The 21,137-nt window shown below is 38.0% G+C and overlaps 1 protein-coding gene across 2 annotated transcripts in view; it reads left to right on the top strand.

The window, feature by feature from the left end:
* The window catches only part of Lsamp (limbic system-associated membrane protein), a 2,169,253-nt gene that overhangs the window by 792,491 nt on the left and 1,355,625 nt on the right, over positions 1–21,137 (top strand). For both annotated transcript variants that reach the window (NM_001414997.1, XM_087575991.1), the window contains exon 2: positions 12,018–12,077. In NM_001414997.1, coding sequence (NP_001401926.1) covers positions 12,018–12,077 — 60 coding nt within the window. The remainder of the gene's footprint in view (positions 1–12,017; positions 12,078–21,137) is intronic.

Raw genomic sequence — 21,137 nt, 5'->3', positions numbered from 1 at the left:
AGGACAGGTATATGTGAGCTACATTATATGACAATAATTTGATACTATTATTTATAAAGAATGAAGATCTATGTATGCAGATGGCAGTAAAAGGGCAAGGCTATAAGCCCTATCATCAGATTGTGGAGACAGGTTTTGTAATGTGTGTAGATTATTTGTATTAGGCAGTCAAGCACCTGAGATGAAACACTATCTTTTTTCAGTCTGATAGAGCAAAGGATTAATAGACAATACTTTTTAAGCTAAAAGTCTCATGGAACTTACTATAAGTCCATAAACTGCAACCAGTTGATCAGCCAAGTGAACACAGAGTTCGAAAGATAATCTACACAGAAGGTGTATTTGTGAGCAGTAAATTTGAGTCTATTTGCTCTCTAACTAAAGTTGATTAAATATAAATGAACTCAGGGGCCAGTGCAATGGTTCAACAGGTACAGACGCTTGCTGTTACAAAGAGGAAGAAGGTACAGCCTCCTAAAAATTGCTCTTTGACTGCCACGTGAACGTCATAGTGTGTTGGCAGGCATACACAAACTATAACATAAGTATATAAATAAATGCAGGGACATGTTAGAAATGCAACCCAGAAAAGAAAAAAAATGTTTATTTGGATGAAACTGTTGACTGGAAACAGAAGAAAAGCAGACATGAAATGATGATGATGGTGATGATGATGATGGCGATGTTGATGATGACGATGATGAAGATAAACACAGTTAACTGAATAAGTATAAGAAAATTTTGGTTTTCTGGTAGCACATCAGAGGATATCAGATTTGTGGAAAAATTAAGTAGTAAGAAAACTATAGCATACAATGAGAATTCCATAGACTATTTTCTCCCAACTGGTAGAAGACTTGATGCAAGATTGAAAGGAAAACAACCAAATATAAAATCTGAACTGGGTAATTTCAAACAACAATTTTAAGCATTGAATGTAATAGTATGGTAGGAAAGCTTTAGGAACTGTTACATGATAAAACCTCAAAGAACATAACTATGAAGGTAAAATCTAGCAATATGAGTAAAAGGACTGAAATGATGCACCCACAGCCAGTGTTGATTTCCAGCAGGGCTAGCCAGCACTTCTGTTTACCAGAAATGGAAACTCAGACAGAACCAAGATAATCCCAAATAAGATAAAATACCTCAGTGTGACTTTAACCAAGCAAGTGAAAGATCTGTATGATAAGAAATTCAAGTCACTAAAGAAAGAAATTGAAGAAGACCTCAGAAGATGGAAAGATCTCTCATGCTCATGGATTGGCAGGATTAATATGGTAAAAATGGCCATTTTACCAAAAGCGATCTACGGATTCAATGCAATCCCCATCAAAATTCCACTCCAATTCTTCATAGAGATAGAATGAACAATTTGCAAACTCATTTGGAACAACAAAAAACCCAAGATAGCTAAAACTATCCTCAACAATAAAACGACTTCGGGGGAATCACGATCCCTGACCTCAAGATGTATTACAGAGCAATAGTGTTAAGAAACTGTATGGTATTGGTACAGAGACAGACAGATAGACCAGTGGAATAGAATCTAAGACCCAGAAATGAACCCACAAACCTATGGTCACTTGAGTTTTGAAAAAGGAGCCAAAACCATCCGAGTTTAAAAGATAGCATTTTAAACAAATGGCACTGGTTCAACTGGAGGTCAGCATGTAGAAGAATGCAAATTGATCCATTCTTAATGCCCTGTACACCTCTACATCAAACCAGACACACTCAAACGTATAGAAGAAAACGTGGAGAAGAGTCTTGAACACGTGGACACTGGAAAAAAATTTCCTGAACAGAACACCAAATGGCTTATGCTCCAAGATCAAGAATCGACAAAAGGGATCTCAAAAAGCTGCAAAGCTTCTGTAAGGCAAAGGACACTGTTGTTAGGACAAAACGGCAGTCAACAGATTGAGAAAAGATCTTTACCAATCCTACATCTGATAGAGGCCTTATATCCAAAATATACAAAGAACTCAAGAAGTTAGACTCCAGAAAGCCAAATAACACCATTAAAAAATGGGGCACAGAGCTAAACAAAGAATTCACAGCTGAGGAACACTGAATGGCTGAGAATTACCTAAAGAAATGTTCAACATCCTTAGTCATCAGGGAAATGCTAATTAAAACAACCCTGACATTCTACCTCATACCAGTCAGAATGGCTAAGATCAAAAACTCTGGCGACAGCAGATGCTGGCAAGGATGTGGAAAAAGAGGAACACTCCTCCATTGTTGGTGGGATTGCAGACTGGTACAACCTATCTGGAAATCAGTCTGGAGGTTCCTCAGAAAATTGGACATTGCACTACCTGAGGACCTAGCTATACCTCTTTTGGGCATATACCCAAAAGATGCTCCAACATACTATAAAGACACATGCTCCACTATGTTTATAGCAGTCTTATTTATAATAGCCAGAAGCTGGAAAAAACCCAGACGCCCTTCAACAGAGGAGTGGATACAGAACATGTAGTACATCTACACAATGAAGTATTACTCAGCTATCAAGAACAGACTTCATGAAATTCATAGGCAAATGGAATGAACTAGGAAATATCATCCTGAGTGACTTAAGCCAATCACAGAAAAACACAGATGGTATGCGCTCATTGATAAGTGGATATTAGCCCAAATGCTCAAATTACCCAAGATGCACAGACCACATGAAACTCAAGAAGGATGACCGAAATGCAGATGCTTCACTCCTTTAAAAGGGAACAAAAATATCCAAAAAAGGGGATAGGATGGCAAAGTTTAGAGCAGAGACTGGAGGTGGAGGAACGGCCATTCAGAGCCTGCCCCACATGTAGTCCATATATATATATATATATATATATATATATATATATATATATATATACACATACATACATACATACTACAGCCACCAAAATTAGATAAGATGCATGAAGCTAAGAAGTGCAGGCTGGCAGGAAGTGGAGATAGATGTCTCGTGAGAGACACAGCCGGCCATGTCAAATACAGAGGCAAATGCCAGCAGCAAACCACTGAACTGAGAATGGGACCCCTGTTGGAGGAATTAGAGAAAGGTCTGAAGGAGCTGAAGGGCTCGTGACCCCATATGAACAACAATGCCAAACGACCAGAGCTTCCAGGGACTAAACCACTACCCAAAGGCTATACATGGACAGACCCTGGGCTCCAACTTCATATATAGCATTGAATAGCCTTGTTGGGGCAACAGTGGAAGGAGAAGCCCATAGTCCTGCTAATGTTTGACACCAGATGTAGGGTATTGTTGGTGTGTCGGAATGTAAAGGGAGGTGGATGAGGAGGGGAACACCCATATAGAAGGAGAGGGCGAGGGGTTAGGGGGCTGATGGACAAGAAACTGGGAAAGAGAATAACATTTGAAATGTAGACAAGAAATACCCAATTTAATAAAAATTGGAAGAAAAAAATTTAAAAAAAGAAATAAAGTTGAAATAAACCTTATGAATATTAATTACTTGGTCAAAACCAGCTTTCCAGAATACAATAGAATCGATAATAAAGCATTATTCTTGTCCTTGTTAAGTTTATCTGTCAACTTGACACAGAATATAGTTACCTGATGAGTCTCAATCATGAAACTGCCTGGATCAGATTGACCTGTAGACATTTCTTTCAGGGGTGGGGTGAGGGTGGGCAGCTCTCCTGATTGTTAGTTGATGTGAGAAGGTTCAGATCACTGTGGACAGCACCACTCCCTAGGTAAGTAGTCCTAGTATGTATGTATGTATGTATGTATGTATGTATGTATGTATGTATGTATGTATGTATGTATGTATTTCTTCTTCTTCCTCTTCCTCTTCCTCTTCTTCCTCTTCCTCTTCCTCTTCCTCTTCCTCCTCCTCCTCCTCCTCCCCCTCCCCCTCCCCCTCCCCCTCCCCCTCTCCCTCTCCCTCTCCCTCTCCCTCTCCTTCTCCTTCTCCTTCTCCTTCTCCTTCTCCTTCTCCTTCTCCTTCTCCTTCTCCTTCTCCTTCTCCTTCTTCTTCTTCTTCTTCCTCTTCCTCTTCCTCTTCCTCTTCTATTTTATTTAATCTTTCTCTTACAGTCTAGATTTCTATCCCCTCCTGGTCCACCCTCTGACTATTTCACATCCCATACCTCATACCTCTTCCCCAGTCTTCATGAGGATGTCTCTACCTCCCCACCCCTCACTCCACCAGACCTCCCCAGTTTTTGGGGCCTCCAGTTTCTTGAGGATTAGGTGCATCTTCTCTGACTGAGTCCAGACACAGCAGTCTTCTGATGTATACATGTTGGGGGCCTTATATCAGCTGGTATATTCTGCCTGGTTGGTGGCCCAGTGTCTGAGGGGTCTCAGGGTCGGGGTGGGGGGTCCAGGTTAGTTGAGATTGCTGGTCCTCCTACAGGGTTGCCTCCACTTCAACTTCTTCCAGCTTTTCCCTAATTCAACCACAGGGGTCAGCAGCTTCTGTCCATTGGTTGGGTGTAAATATCTGCATCTGACTCTTTCAGCTGCTTGTTGGGTCTTTCAGAGGACAGTCATGATAGGTTCATTTTTGTGAGCACACCATAGCCTCAGTAATAGTGTCAGGCCTTGGGGCCTTCCCTTGAGCTGGATCCCAGTTTGGGCCTATCCATGGACCTCCTTCAAGAAAGGTAGCTAAGTGTGTGTCTGCAAGTGAGCCAGCATGCAAGATTCCTCTATGGTTTCTGACTCAAGTTCATGCTTGGGACACCCTGATTTCATCACTCCTTCAATGATGTACCATAACCTGTAAGTTGAAATAAACCCCTTTATCTTCTTAATTGCTTTTAGTCAAAGTTCAGTTGCTTTGTTTGCTTTTGTGTTTTGTTTTGTTCTTGTTCCTTTTCATCTCAGAACAATGGAAATAAAACTAGAATATTTATGTAGCAGTTCACTGAAATTGGGATAATTGTTGAAACTAGGAAAATGTAAATAAAAGGAATGATCAAATGCCAAGATCTTAATTCACAACTACCTTCTTTTCTATGAAGTTGATGAAGGATGAACTATACCCTCATGTCTAGTAGAGAATAATATTTTTGAATATATATCTTTACTTACATGAGGTTTCCTTATCTTTCCCCCAAATGCGTTTTTCAGATATTCAATGGCAACAAGAGGCACCTTTCAAAGATATATCCATTGACCAACTCTCTCCAGTAAAGCCTGCTTTCCCATTTCTACCACCTCTCAAAGTCCCAATTGACCTATCAATGGATGAATCCTTTGATTAGATAAGAGCCCTCAGGACCCAATAATTTTGCAAAATCCTCACCTTTGTAAAGCGCATGTGGAATATTGCATCTGATATATCATACTGAATCCAGATGAGATATAAAATTAAGGACATTCCATATATGAAAATGTAGTGATAAGGAGGAAAAGGTATAGAAAGGGTGAAAACAGTCTAACTGTTAACTGGAGAGAGCAGAGTCGTGATACACAGGAGCATCCTGGGTCAGGAGCAGGACTCTGGGGATAGAGATGGCTGTATGTCCATCTATGGTTTGTTTCTCTAAGAAGATGCTGTGTAACAAGCAGAGCAAGATGTTGACATCTGTTAGGTTTGATGACAACACTTTTGTCTGTCATCAGTTATAGCTTTATCTGTAATTTCCTTATGTTTGTCATATTCTATGATGATTAGTCTTGGAAGTTGTGAAGATAACTACTGAGTCGAATTAAAAATAAATTATGTACCATACTATCCCTTAAAAAGAAAACAGGGGGATACCGAAAATGTAAGAAAGAAAGCATTGCAAATTATAGAAAAATAAGAATGAATTATAACAAAAGCAACTCCAAAATATAATATAATCTTTGCTCTATCTTGAACATGCCTATTGTGAGATCAACCCTTGTATCAGTCAACATTAAATATGAACTCGTTTTGAAAGCGTGCCTGGGGCCAAGCTGTATGCTGTCTTTCATGTTTTCAATGTTTTAAGGCCCTTAGTTTTCATATCAGTTCAGAACTAAACAGTATTATGATTGGAAATCTTTTTCATTGACTGAATGAATAAAATAATTAAGATGTAAAATGTGTTTTTAAAAGATGAAATGTTCTGGTAGATAGTCACTCCTTTTGTCTGAAAACCTTAAGTAAAGGAACTGGCTATTAAATGTTAACATTGTACTAAATAGAATATTAAGCAAAAATCATTAAGTGCTATATGGAGATTGATTTTTATGCTTTTAAAACGATTATATGAGTGTTTAAATACATGTTTCAAAGATTGAAATAACTGAAGGAAAATGTCAGAAAGTGCTACGGAAGAAATATCTGTATTGTCATCTTATTCTTGCTCTGAAAACCTATCTGTACATGTGACAGCATGAAGAGGTTAGCCCTTTAGGAAGTGAATTCATCACAAGGGCAGCCACCAAGATGATAAAAGAGACCACAGACTGATAGTCCATTCCATACAGTGAACATACAGTGAAGGAATGCTACTGTCAATCAGAAACTAGGTCCTCAATCATCACTCAGTATTGAACCTACCCAGTGCCTTATGGACCTCTTAACCCTGTGAGAAATCAATTCCTGGAGTTTGTAAGCCACCTAGTCTGTAATCCTTTGTTACAGAAGGCTGAAAAGACTAGATCAAAAGGCCATAAAATATCAGACAGCACTTTTAAATATGTTTGGCACTTTCAAAGGAAAGACAAAAGGACAGCAACATGTAAAATATTGTTTAACCTAGAATTTATAGGTGGACTTTTTGATCCCTGGGAAATCTTTAAAATTCATGCAGGTTTTACATATGACAATGAACTTTACTTGAAATACCATATCCCTAACACATCCTTGGGAATTGATTGTCTTCAGAATGAGTGTGTATACATGTATATTTTATGTTTCACAAAATTATTAATATACATACAACAAATTTATAAATTTTATGTCAACTATAAGAAACTATTTCAAATTTATATTCATGAGATAATTACCAAAATACCCTTGTATATAGTTTCATAAGTAAAAGATTTAAGTTACTCTTTTAAGCTTTTATTATTTTGCATATATTATTTGTATGCATATGCATACACCATGTTCATGCAGTGCCTATGCAGGCCCCTAAAGACTATCATATTTAACGATCTAGACTCACAGGTGGTTGGACATAGCTATGTTGTTGCTGGGAATCGAACACAAGTCCTCTGGAAGAGGAGCCAGTGCTTGTCACTGTGGAGCTCTCTTTTCGGTCCGCATGTTTTGAATTATTCTTCAAATCGCTTATTACATGCTTGGCTTGTGTACAAGTAATAATCATACTCTAAAATAATGGAGGTCAGAACGGTATACTGTGAAGTTTCCCACAGAAGTGAAACCCAGAGTTATTATTAATATATATGAATTGAATTAGTCAATTCATAATGTACTTGTTCGTCAAAGGATCCATTTCCTAAAGAATGCTATATTTAGGAAATAATGCTGACACATGTCTGTAATCCCATTGCTACTTCATCGGTCTTGGCACTAATGCCTTTACTCTCTGAGCCATCCTGATCTTCCTCAAGATACACTTTTAATGTTATGTGACGTGGGTACATGTGAATGCAAGATGCATTTGTAGGCATGTAGACATGCGGGGTGCAATGTAAATTTAGGATGTATGAGTCCATGGGTACATGTGTGCCGAGGTCTGAGACTGATGTCAGGTAATCTTCCTCAGTCATTTTTCACCTATGATACTGAGATGACATCTCTTGATGAACCCAAAACATGACATTATGGCTAATCCGGTTGTCCAGCTCGCTCTTGGATTCATTGCCTCCACGTCTCACATGCTAGTATTATAGACCAGCTGCCTACCCACATTATTTTGACTCTGAGGGTGGGGGTGGGGTCTGAGGTTCTCATTCATGCAGCCATAGCCAGTGCTATACTTGCTAAGCTGTCACCCCAGAATGATATCTAATATTATCAAACATCTTTTTAAATTTATGTTTCTAATTGAAATGGAATTACAGCACCTTATCTCTTCCATTCCATTCCTTTTGTTTCTCCTTAGACCTTTTTTCTTTTTTTTTTAAATTTATTTAATACTTAATAATAATTCTTTGGTTTCCGGGCAAACATCCCCCTCCCCCCTCCCCTTCCTTATGGGTGTTCCCGTCCCAACCCTCCCCCCATTGCCGCCCTCCCCCCAACAGTCTAGTTCACTGGGGGTTCAGTCTTAGCAGGACCCAGGGCTTCCCCTTCCACTGGTGCTCTTACTAGGATATTCATTGCTACCTATGGGGTCAGAGTCCAGGGTCAGTCCATGTGTAGTCTTTGGGTAGTGGCTTAGTCCCTGGAAGCTCTGGTTGCTTGGCATTGTTGTACATATGGGGTCTCGAGCCTCTTCAAGCTCTTCCAGTTCTTACCCTAGATGCCTAGAACAAATGAAACTCAAGACGGATTATCAAAATGTGAATGCTTCACTCCTTCTCTAAAAGGGGAACAAGAATACCCTTGGCAGGGAAGAGAGAGGCAAAGATTAAAACAGAGACTGAAGGAACACCCATTCAGAGCCTGCCCCACATGTGGCCCATACATATACAGCCACCCAATTAGACAAGATGGATTAAGCAAAGAAGTGCAGACCGATAGGAGCCAGATGTAGATCGCTCCTGAGAGACACAGCCAGAATACAGCAAATACAGAGGCGAATGCCAGCAGCAAACCACTGAACTGAGAATAGGACCCCCGTTGAAGGAATTAGACCTTTTTTCTAATCCTTCCCACATTCCCTCCCCAAGTTAATACCTCTTTTTTGAAGACTATTTGATTTATACATATGTATATGCACAAATCTATAAGTACAGCTTGTTGAACCAGTCTTGTTTTTTGTGCGTATGACTTTGGGCTTACTGTTCTGCACTGGGCAATCAAAAAGGAGACTCATCCTTGGGAGAGTGTTTTCCTCCTAGCATTCACTACTTACCTGCAGTTCTTTCTCAAGTGGGGTCTTGCCATTATTTTCCCTCTTCCATAGTAATATATCCATTGACATTGTCATTTTCTGGTCTTATCTGTGCAGCAGTATCTAGAAGAGACTGTTTCACCGTAGATTTTCTAGTGTTCTGGATCTTACAATGTTTCCACCTCTTATTCCATGGATGTTCCCTGAATCACAGAAGCAGGAGCTGTAACATAGTATCATTCATTGAGGCTGGGGTCCTAACTACCCATTGATCTCCCCACAGTGTACAATTGTGGCTTTCTGTGGTGGTCTCCCCTTGCTTTAAAGTTAGGCTTCTTAATGTGGGTTGGAACTACGTTTATCTGTGGGAAGACTAAGTTGTAGAATGTAGTTAGGAATAGTGTTGGTCTAGTCAAGTGGCAGTAGTAGATTCTTTTTTAATGTCTGTGATCAGACTAGCTCTGGGATGCTGGATATGTTTTCAATACCAGTTAGGACTTATCACCCATTGAGTGGACCATATCTAAGGTACAATTAGACAGCTCTTTGTTACTCTTAGCATATGAATACCAATTATTGCACCCTATGGGTATCTTGCTATCCTGCTTGCTGCCATGGTTCATAAATATTGCAATTGGGTAGTACTGTTTAATTTCTTCCCTCCTTTAGCAGATTATATAATGTTTTTGGTACAATATAAACTATGTAGCTAAGTGAGTAGCTAAGTGAGGACAATAGGTACTTACTCTTAACCCCTGGGAGGCCACCAAAGGATACATAGATAGTCTATATTGTTTGTAGTATCTCTTGGACTACTCTTATCAGTCATCTACATATCTGATATTTGAAAAAGAACATTACTGCATACTATGCAGGACACGTAAGATTTTGAATATGAATCTCTTAGAAGAAGAACATGCTGACATGGTATTTTTACTATAAAAAAGAATAATAGGAACAAGAGAGAAAACAATGATGAGCTCCAACAAAGAAAAACATCAGTCAGTAACTTATTTAAAAACTGAGAAATTGGGAGCATAATTTTATCTATGAGGATTTAGAGCACTGATATTATACATTAAAGCATTTTAAGGATGTTTATACCAATATTCACCAGGCCTATAAACCAATTTAGCATTGTCTTATTCTCAGATTTCATGGAAAATAAGGCTTCCATCTTTAAGAATATAAAACCCAGGAATGGTAATAGACGAGAGTTTTATGCTTATGATCATAAACCGTGATTGTTTGCTGTGCCTCAACAGAGATGAAATCATTCAGGGTTTCAGAGCAAGACACAGAACCCTGGGGAAGCTATTAAGAATTCAGGATTAGCAGTTCATGGAGGAAAATGGATTCCACTTACTAAAATGATTTTAAAATGTTTTCCATAAAATGCAAATGCCACTGCCATGTGAAGATGGACATTTTAGGTAGGCTTTATTTGAGTCTGTTTTCATATAGGAGCACTGTGTTTATTTTCAGTGGTATCCAAAATTTATGTGTCTCATGAATGGTGGACTTGTGATAAACTTTTGATGAGGGAGAAAAGTAAGATTCTGAAAGATGTGTGAGCAGCAGTCCTGAAAGCTTCTTCCCACAATAAAGAGCCTGCTGTAGCCTGCACCTCATATTAGGCTGGGATGAGGACGTTGGCCCATGATAGAACATGGTAGATAGTTTTTAAGACCCACATCATCTTCAGAATCCATTTTTCCAAACATTGTGATGCTTTCAAAGAAACACTGAGAATTAATGTGGTCTATCTGAACCTTACTTTTGCATAATGCTTCAAATTTCCCATGCCTACATTTAAAAAAGAATAAGAAAGAAAAGAAAAATAAGAAATGAACATTATGAAGAGTGGAAACTAACAACAAATAAAAAGAAAAGGAAGTGCTTCTTTGGAAAATCAATAATCTCTGTTTAGCAAAGACCATCAAATACTACATGGACTCCTTAACCTTCAGTTACTTCTCTATGCTATTGAAGCAGGGCAAGGGTCTCATCTCGATTGGTTCCTGCCCTAGTTTCTGGTGAGCATTCTTTTTCTGTAAACAGCGTGTCTGAACAAGACTGAAATTGAGATCTTGAATGGTGGGATGGCAGAGGAAACAAAATCAGGGGCAGAACATCATTTGAATTCCACACTGCTGTTTATTCTTATCTTTCTAATTATTTCAGTTGATAAATAGATGCCTTAAAAAGTCCCTCTGTCCATTTGGAGGGCTTTGTTTCTCATAATCTCTTAGTTCTTAGAGTACATATAATTTTTGAAACATTTAGACTTTTCTGTTGGATAACAATTTCCTGAGGATGAAGAAAATAAAATGAACAGAAAATAAATTAGAACTTTTGCTATCCCATCTCTGTTTGTCTGTCTCATTCTCTGTATAGTTGAGTATGACAGTGTGCACATGCAAATCTGTCTTTACCCCTCCCTTCTTTAATCTCCGATGCCTGCCTTCCTATCACTTTTCTCCCCACAAGGAAGACAGATCATTGGATATACATTCTAATAAGATTTTTTCATTAGAAGCACTATGTAAAGCCCACCCAAAGAGAAGTAGGTCCAGGAGAACTAATACATATATGAGTCACAGCTCTCAAAGCATGTTGTTACCTGACATTACAAACTCATATGTTCTCTACAGAGCCACACTTTACCTCAGACCTTAGTGCTGCACACTGTTAAATTCTTAGAGCAACCCAAGGATACAACATTGGTTTTCAGGGGTAGCACATGTTACAGCAGTCCTCATTTTATGCCAACCTATGTGTTATGCAATATGGCCAGAAAAGAGAAAAAAGTTCAGAGTTTCCAGTAAAGGGAAACATCAACAAAAAATGTAAAACCACCTTTTAAACTGCCTGAGAATGGAAAATTAATTATGGAGAATCATACCCTGAAAAACATGATAAATAAGACAATGTGAGTATTTTATCTTTCTGAGGACTGGAGAACCATAGAAAGAGGAATATTTACAGCTATAAGATATATGTCTATTGTGTATAAAAAGAATTAACCATTAAGTCTGGTAGACAAAACTGTAGGAGATTGTGAGTTTTTCCTTTTTCTGTTTTGTTTTCTTTAGTCTTGGCATTTTGGAACCAGCCTCCTGCTGAAGTAAATTTGTCTCCAATCACAATCCCAGGTGGGTCACCTCACTCATAGTAGGACCTTTAAGAGTAACTCACATGGGCAGTAGAATGTCTACTTGCATGGGAACTCTGCCTACAACAATGTTGTCATTGTCTAGACAATATCCATAACACTTAACCCCTTGCCAGTTCCTCCTGTATTCCACTGCTGAAGGCCAGCTGCAGAGTCTGTCACAGACAAGACTTCTTCACTACGCTCAAGATTGTTTTCTTCTCCAGTTCCCAATTTTTCCCTTCTGTATCTGCTTCTGTTTACACCTGCTCCCATTCCCCTCTCCTTCTCCTAGTTTTGATAACTTGAAGTCTCTGGAATATTAAGATATCTTATCTCCCAATTGTCCTGGACTATTGCCACTAATCACTGAGGACTTTGAAGCTTTTGAAGCAAATGAGGAATGGGATTTTAACACTACCAAAAAAAAAATTAAATATCCTAGCCACATGGTGGCTCCTGGCTATAATACTAAACAGCCTTATATAGCCTCTTAAAGTGATAGCAAAGGTCTAGACTTCAAGACTGAACCAGAATCCAAAGCTTTCCGGTAATGGGAATGTGCCCGTGCACATGCATGTGCTTTTACTCTCTTAACTTTTGAGATCAATCTAAATCATGGAGAATAATATGTCATTAAATCCCACCCTTGATAGTCAGCCATTATACTTGCAGAAGACTAGAGAAGATAAAATGTGACATTATTTTAAACTTTACTGCTCTTCAAATAGCTCGCATACAGGTCCTGTGAAGCACAATTGCACTTCCCATCAAAATGATGTGCACTGAACAGGAGCAATCATTTCTGATGTGAATTTTTCATAGGAATTTTCAATACCTGTGAGATAACTACACTCTCTATGTTTTAACAGGCTATCACCAATATTTAAAATGAATTGATATCAATACTGTTGCCATTGGTGTTTACATACAAATCGATCTATGCATACTGAAGAGGACTTAGTTATTCCTTGATTGTTTCTCTGTAGCACTGAAATAAATATTCCCTTTCAATCTGATTAGTGGAATGCAGCAAGTCCCTTGTTTATAGTTGATGATAACAGCAGTAGCCATTATTATCTATGGAGTGTCTATTATAGCCTGACATTACCTTAACTCTTCAGTACTCAGTGTGTTGGTTAACTTATCCCACACCAAGCTTTGGGCAGAAGTATAGATTTCATGTTTTGTCTACATATAAATGAAACAAAGAGAAGTTACTTTCACAAAGTTAGTCTAACTCTGTATTCAATGCATTACAGCCTAACCACAGAGATGGGCTTCTTAACAGCTATATAGTCTAACTCCTGAACAGAAAAATAAATCACATCAGATTATTAAAATGGATAGTTTTCACTCAACAACCATCCTTCAGCAGTAAAAATATCTGGTCACAGGCTCCATTAGTTGTTCCTGTATTTACGGCCTAAATCACTGAGAGCTCATGGTCTCGGGTGTAATAGACCACCTGCTGACTGAAAGAGTAAGATGCTCATAGCAAAAGGAAATGAACAAAACATGAAATAAGGAAAGCCAGTTTCTCCTGATCTTAATCATACTAACTTCCACGCAAGATTTTAAAAGTTTATGTTGTGAGACAAGCCACATGGCTCTATTTTTGTGACTTTCCTGGATTTAGTAAACCACATTCCTGTTCTTGTGCATATTTTGCACTTGTCAATATTGTGCACTGTGAAAATTCTTCTGAGTAAATGACTCTAACTCTTTCTTTTTCCTTTTAATGGGAACCCTCCCCCGCCAGCTCCATCTTCCTCAATCACCTAATAACCTACTGAGAACATTGTCTCCCACTATAGTCTCAGAGGCCACACTTCTTCAGCTTGGAAGATGGCTACTCTGTCAACGGAGTTTCCTTCTTTGTCCACTGTTCAGGCCACATGTTCAGGAATAGTCTTTGAAAGGCGGATGCCCCCAAAGAGCTTGTTGTAGGAAACCTTGGATAGAGATTGAGACTGAAGGTAAAGAGGAGTGAGACTGTCAACACGTCCCCTCTCTTCTACAACAGGAAAAATATTTCAAAATATCCAAAATGGTATTCCAAATGTTTTATGCCAGCATTATTCACCTGCGGACATGTTCTATGTTATAGAGACTTAGTAAAACAGTAAAAGGGAACTGCATGTTTGAACTGCTTTATTTATTAAATTTTTGCTTTCCTGAGGTTTTTTCAACTTAAGCAAATTCTAATATTGTTCTTTAAGGCAAAGATAAGCCTAATACATCCATTAGATGACAATTCATCCAATATTTACAATTCTTACCTGTCCTCCAGACTGACTCTGCTCAATTTGTTTATCTCTATCAAGTAAACCTACTTCTTTAACACTAATGTCGACATTTCCGTTATACACACTGATACTACTAACGCACCTAAGCCTTAGTTAGAAAGTTATATCTTACCTGGGACCCAGGCACTTTGATGGCTTGAGTTTAGCTTTGCATCTGATCAAGAGGGATAGAATTTGATCTAGCAGGTCCTGTCCATTGCTAAAAGTAAGAATGGGATTCTCCTCATGTTTTTAGAGTTTCCATTTTTCTGTTTCTAAAGTCAAATGAAAATCCTACCTCTTTTCTACAGTTGTTTTAATCAGACTTTACATAACACAGGAACCTTGACTCTCCTTATCGATTATCATGCTCTGCCCATGCCAAAGGTATTCTTGTCAGGAGCAGACATAGATTCTCAGAACATATTATCTTCAGCCTTGATTACGTATATCTATAAATTACTACATATAGAATGCAGCATGTACAAACAAAAACTGTATGTAAAATAACGAGTCAATGACCTACTTCTACACTCGTGTATTTTCCTCTTCCATGTTCTTGCACACACCTGTGGTGTTGGTCACCGAGATTTTAGATAATCAATAGTAATCTTGTAAATGTTTACCCACATTTTAGAAGTGTAGGTGAACCTTGATTATCTACTATCTGAATACTTTTGTGATAGAAATAGTCAAACCATGGTTAATTTTAGTCTATTAACAGGAAGTCTTTGAATGTAAGGGTTTTGTATCCAAAGCTGTACAAACACCAAAGCAGTGAACCATCAGACCGCTTTTACAGAGGAAAATACCTGTAAATAATTTCATGACCACAGATAATGTGAAAATATAGTGAAATGAGTGATAATAAGCCTTGGATGTTTACTATATTTGCTTTTATTATCATTTAGTTAATTACAAGCCTTTATATTTTCACTTTTAAAATAACTCAGAATTCCCTACAAAATTCAAAATTGGCTCTCGCCAATTTGTATAAGCTGAATCCAGCATACTGCTGCTGGCAAAATGAGACCATTCAAGGTTTGGCCCCTTTCCTTACAAACTAATTGAGAAAATGATGCTTTTACATGGGAACCAATTAGAGGATAATGCAAGTCATTACATAGTTAAATACAAATGGGGAGCCGTAAACAAGACAGGTATTTCTTTTGTAAAGTGAGATCTCAGTCACATTCAAAGCAGGATTGTGCCTGTCCTTTTCATTTCAATATGTTCTAACATGTTCAAACACAAATGCACACAAATCAGATCCACAGGGGAGAAAGTGACAGAATGTTTTTCACTGATGGGAGGATGTTCTCAGGATCCATTATTGTGAACTGCAGGCAAAGATTAGAACTTGTTTTGGGAAAGCCAAATTGAGAGATTTCAGATCTCATCGATCAGGTTAATAATTCAGAAAGTCTGGATTTAGGATTATTTACTGAGTGGATTGATGGACTATTAGAAATAGCCGATGACTGCCCTTGGGAGACCTTGAGAAAAGTGATAGGGAAAAGTGGCACTTGGGTTTAATAAACTTCAGGCTGCTCAGACACATCTCCTAACTAATGGTTTGTGACATACGTAGCCTAGGTTTTGGCCAGCAGCGATGCCCGGTGCTATAATTGTCTTGCATATAGAGTTACTGTTTCCAAAGAAAGTTGTTGCTGTATTGAGCCAGTAATTACAAAGCTGCCAAGAGGAAGAGCAGCCACCCCCACCGAGCACACCATGATTTATCGGGTGTGTTTGTACACTTAAACAGATCTGTCTTTTTCTTCCTGCAATGTTTTCGCACCTCAATATGAATCGTTCTTCCCCTGAGTTTATCTCATTTGCATCAAGAATATTGATCTGGTTGATAAAGGGCAAAACAGTGTGTGTGTGTGTGTGTGTGTGTGTGTGTGTGTGAGAGAGAGAGAGAGAGAGAGAGAAAGAGAGAGAGAGAGAGATGGGGGGCGATGAGGGAGAAAGAGAGAGAGAGAACATGTGTCCACAATTCAAGGACACATTTCTTTCTTTTAAGAGCAAGAGCTATCTGGCACAAAGACTGCTTTTTGTCCTTGAAATTTCTGCTGATTTCTTCTTCTGTTGGGAAACAAACTCCACTGCGAGACTGAAATGCACTTCAGTCTTGTATATGATATTTGCCCACAGAGTCTGCAGCCAGAACTGATTTATGAGAGCTCACCAATGCATGAAGACCGTAATGTTTGTGACGAATTCTTTTGCAACCATTGCAGATCAGCAGTTTTAGAAGTAGAGTTCCCATAAGGTCCTAAATACCAAATGTCTTCTGTCAAACAAATTGCATCATGATAAAACTGAGACACTTAGGAGGCTTCAGTTACAATCTCCCTTTGGAAAGCAGTCCAAAGTGTTCGTTTTATTTTATTAACAAGCATTTTATCTATATGATTAGAAACTTAGCCTTTCTACCCTGATAGTCACCAATGAGTGACAGAAGCCACGGGTACACAAACCCTTACTAGAAATGGCCCTTTCACATCAGCCCTGACTTCCACAAAGGAGAAACTTCCCTTCATATTTTCTAAAGGTATCCTTAGAAAGCCTCTCATGATAAAGTTTTCTGCATTCTAGTTGTTGAAAATTGGAGTGAATGATGTCACCAAATAGTTCACATTTCTAATGCAGGTATTGCTGGTTTCTGCCATACTTTTTTTTCTGGCATAACTGGTATGTTAAGACACTTTCCATTTTGCTTATCACCATAAAACATGGAAGATATAGAAGTGGTTCTCACCTTTCTAATGAAGTGACCCATAAATATAGTTCTTCATGTTGTGGTGATCCCCAACCATAAAACTATTCCAATTGCTACTTCATGGCTGTACTTTTGGTACTGTTATGAACTAGAGTGTAAATACCTACATTTTCAACGGTCCTAGGTGAACCCTGTGAAAGGGTCTTTCAACTCTGAAAGGAATCACAACTCACAGCTAAGAACAGTTGGTATAATATATTAGAGGTCTCTTTTTCTTCTGAGGACAGAGGGAAATGACCACTGTTTCAGAAGTTAGATTGCCTACGTTCCCCAAGGTACAGAACTAAATTAGGAGAGCTTTCTTGGTCCCTAATTGAAAATAACATTTATTATGTGTTTATGACTCAATGTTGAGATCATTATATTCTTCATAAGTGTTTCCTCAGAATGCATCAAATTTGTCTACCCAGACTGAACTGGTCTTCCTTTCAGCACAGCCTGAAGTTCCAGGGACAAAAGTAATTGATGCTAAGCAAGAAAGAAGAGGTTTGCTGACCATTCTGCAGATATATTCCCTGAGAAGTTAAATACAGTACCTTTATGAGAGAAATTGTAGCAATCTAGCTTCATATGAATATTGAAGAGCTATATCATGAGTTCTACAACGGACTTTCCACTTCCGGCCATGCAGAGGTTGAGGGAAGATATTACATTAGCAAATAAGTGTAAAAGTAAGATTAGTGGTAAAACGTCTTCCCCTCAAATAGAAAAGCTATAACCCTGTTACTTTGAGGATGAAAACGACCGGCTACCTCTGACTCAGAGTGTAAATACATTATTCAGAAAGGAGATGTGTAGAGAAAATCCTCAGCTTGCTGAAGGTACAATAAAACTACTGAATAAATTTATCAAATGAATGAATCTATTCGATACCATGACATTGTGGATGTTATAGATAGATTTACTTTCAAGGGGATTATATTCTGGCATTAGTGCTTTTAAAACTAGAAGACGAAGTAGAAAGCATTACCTACCAACCTGTAGCATAAAAAAAAATACTAAATTTTACTGCGCCAAGAGTTTCCCTCTTGCTCAAGGGAAAAAAGAGAGGAGTCGAATTTTATGAGGGTGATGACATTTCTGCCTGAACTTCATACGTCCATGGTATATAATAAAGATGCTTTAGGTACAGAAAGCAAAAAAGATTTTTTTAAAAAAAATACAATTAAACACGGGTGAAATAGCAGACACAAATGATACACAATATGTGTGTAGCAATGATTTAGATTTTCATAGTCAATGCTGTTTTCTTGTTACCATAGAAAACAGGTAAGGAGAAATAGAGAATAAAATGCAGGATGTAATTACATTTCCATTAAAAAGACACAGGTCAAATTGTAAAAAGCTATGAAATTCACATTAAGGATGTTGACCTTGATCCTTTATTTAAAACAGCTCTTATTTTATTTTTGAGATTGTGATTTAATTACAACATTTCTCTCTTCTCTTTCCTCCCTCCAAACCCTCCCTTATGTCCCTCTGCTCTCAAATTCATGGTCTTACTTTTCACTAATTTTTATTATATGCAGACACACACACACACACGCGCGCGCACACACACACACACACACACACACACACACACGTGTTTTTAAATGTAACCTGCTGAATCTCTTTAATGTTACATATATTTTCACATCCGATTGTTTGGGACTGGATAAGAAATCATGTTCTATTCCCTGGAGAAGGCCATCTCTCCCATTCTCAGCTTTCTATGGTTACGTGTGGTTCTTTGTGCAGGGTAGAAGTCTATTGGACTTTCCTCCATACAGTATGACATGTTAGTTGGTGTCATTATTATTCACCACTTATTTGGGTAATCATGTTAGTGAGACTTTATGTAGCTTCCTCTGATATTAGAAGATACAATCTAACAGCAAACTCTCTGATCCTCTGGCTTTTAAAATAATTGTACCACCTCAGGAGCCTTAGGTGAAGAAGTATTTTGTATTCATTGAGAGTAATGTCTGCAACTCTACATTTTGAATGGTTGTTGTTTTATCTGATGGTCTCTATCTGTTGTAGCAAAAAGGAGTTTCCCTGATGAAGAGTGAAGACTAAACTTACCTGTGTGTTAAAATGCCATTGGTTTTAAATTATAGTTTTGGATTATGCTAGTTTAATAAATAAGTATCTAAATGAATAGCTATAGATTCTCCTCTGATGACCAAGGTTTCGCTACTTCTGAGAAGTTAGCTAGGTGTCTAGTGGCAGACATGGTCTCCCTGTTATTGTTCAGGATTTAAGTTCAGTTAGATAGCTATTGGTCTGTATAAGTTATGTATGCTGCCAATGTACCAATGCTATGCTGTCATTCATGTGAGGTTCAGAGTGTCAGAGATATCATACATACATATGACTGTTGGTTAACTCCCTCGTTTAACAGCTTGCTTGGACTGTTTAAGCCCATACCACACTGAGCATGCGCAATTTCATCTGATCTGGGAAGCTACGCACAGTTAAGCCTACAGAATACTTAGAAAGGATCTCTTGATCTTGAAGACTTAGCTCTAAGTTTCTTTCTCAATAAACTTGGAAGATGATAATTTAACATGTAGGAGAGGATCTCAATAAAAGTTGCATATAACTAACAATTATACATGAGGAATCAATCAACATGTAGGTGATCACTGATTCTTGAAAGAGAATAGTCATAAATCTCCACTAATGTTTAATTAAGTTATATTCATACATTATTGCTATTATTAATGTTTGAAAATTGCTTTGAATAGATGCCAAAATAAATGGAAACACTCTGATATATTGAAAACATTAAAATTCCTAAGTTAAGGAAAATTTTAGTTGTAAGTAAGATAATATCATGAATTAAATAGTATTTTTTTGTATTTATTTGAAAATAAATAAGTTTGTACATGGAATAAAATAGCATGAAGGGAGACAATTAAAAACTACTGTAATACTTGGATGAAAGAATTTGGGAAGCATCAACAGAAATGGAGAGGAGTCTGACACCTCTGTAACTACAAAAAGATATGTGTCACCTAATTGGTTAGGTGAAAGAAAGGAGTTGTGTTGGATGGTGGGAGAAAGAACAACTGTCTCAGATTCAATAACGATTCAAGAGGAGATTTGAGTAGAAAGAACCCTTAAGATTTAAAAGTAGAAATGCATTCAGGAATTCAGAAAGTAAATTCAGTTAATTATTCATGGAGCTTAGGAAATTTAAGGAGATGCCAGCTATTAAACAGACAATCCTGGAATACATATGCATAGGGATTTAAAAAAATGATATCTAGAGCCTGGGACTTAAGATTTATGAGTGTTACAGGGGCATCGGAACTATAAGACTGAACCAGGTTGCTCTCTTAGTTCCTCTTACAATGCCTCCCTTAGGGAGGGAAAATACTTGGGGGATATCATTTACATTTAGAGCCTATGTTAGCCCGTTTATGTTGGCATGACCAAACACCTTGATTAAGGCAACTTGAAAAAGAAAGCACTTAGCTTAGGTATTCATAGTTCCAGAGAGTTAGGACCCACGACCATCACTGTGGAGAAAATGACACCAGGCAGGCAGATATGGCAGTGGAGCCATAGCCGAGACCTTGTATCCTATCCTCAAGGACAGGCAGAGAGCTGACTGGAAATAGCATGGACTTTTGAAAAGACAAAAACTACCCCCAGTGTCACACTCCCTCTAACAAGATCACAGCTCCAAATCCTTTCAATTTTCAAATGGAAACCAAGCATCCCAATAGAGGACCCTATGAGAGCCATTTTCATGGAAGCTACTACAGTAGTTCCTAGGTAGAAAATAGACTTACAGAAAGTTCAGTCACAAAACTGGCAGGAAGGAGAAAACAAAATGAATGAAACAAAACCGAAACAAACAAGCAAAAAGCAGGCAAATAAAATTCTACTTAAATCTAAAACTGTTTCATCATGCCAAAAGCTCCAGTAATCAAACAAACACACAAAACAAAGAAAAACCAAAACAATCAAACAAAAGCAAAGACAGGAAATA

Source organism: Rattus norvegicus, chromosome 11 (assembly GCF_021556685.1).
Source record: "Rattus norvegicus strain SHRSP/BbbUtx chromosome 11, alternate assembly SHRSP_T2T, whole genome shotgun sequence".
NCBI lineage: Eukaryota > Metazoa > Chordata > Mammalia > Rodentia > Muridae > Rattus > Rattus norvegicus.
This window is presented reverse-complemented; position numbering and strand designations above follow the sequence as displayed.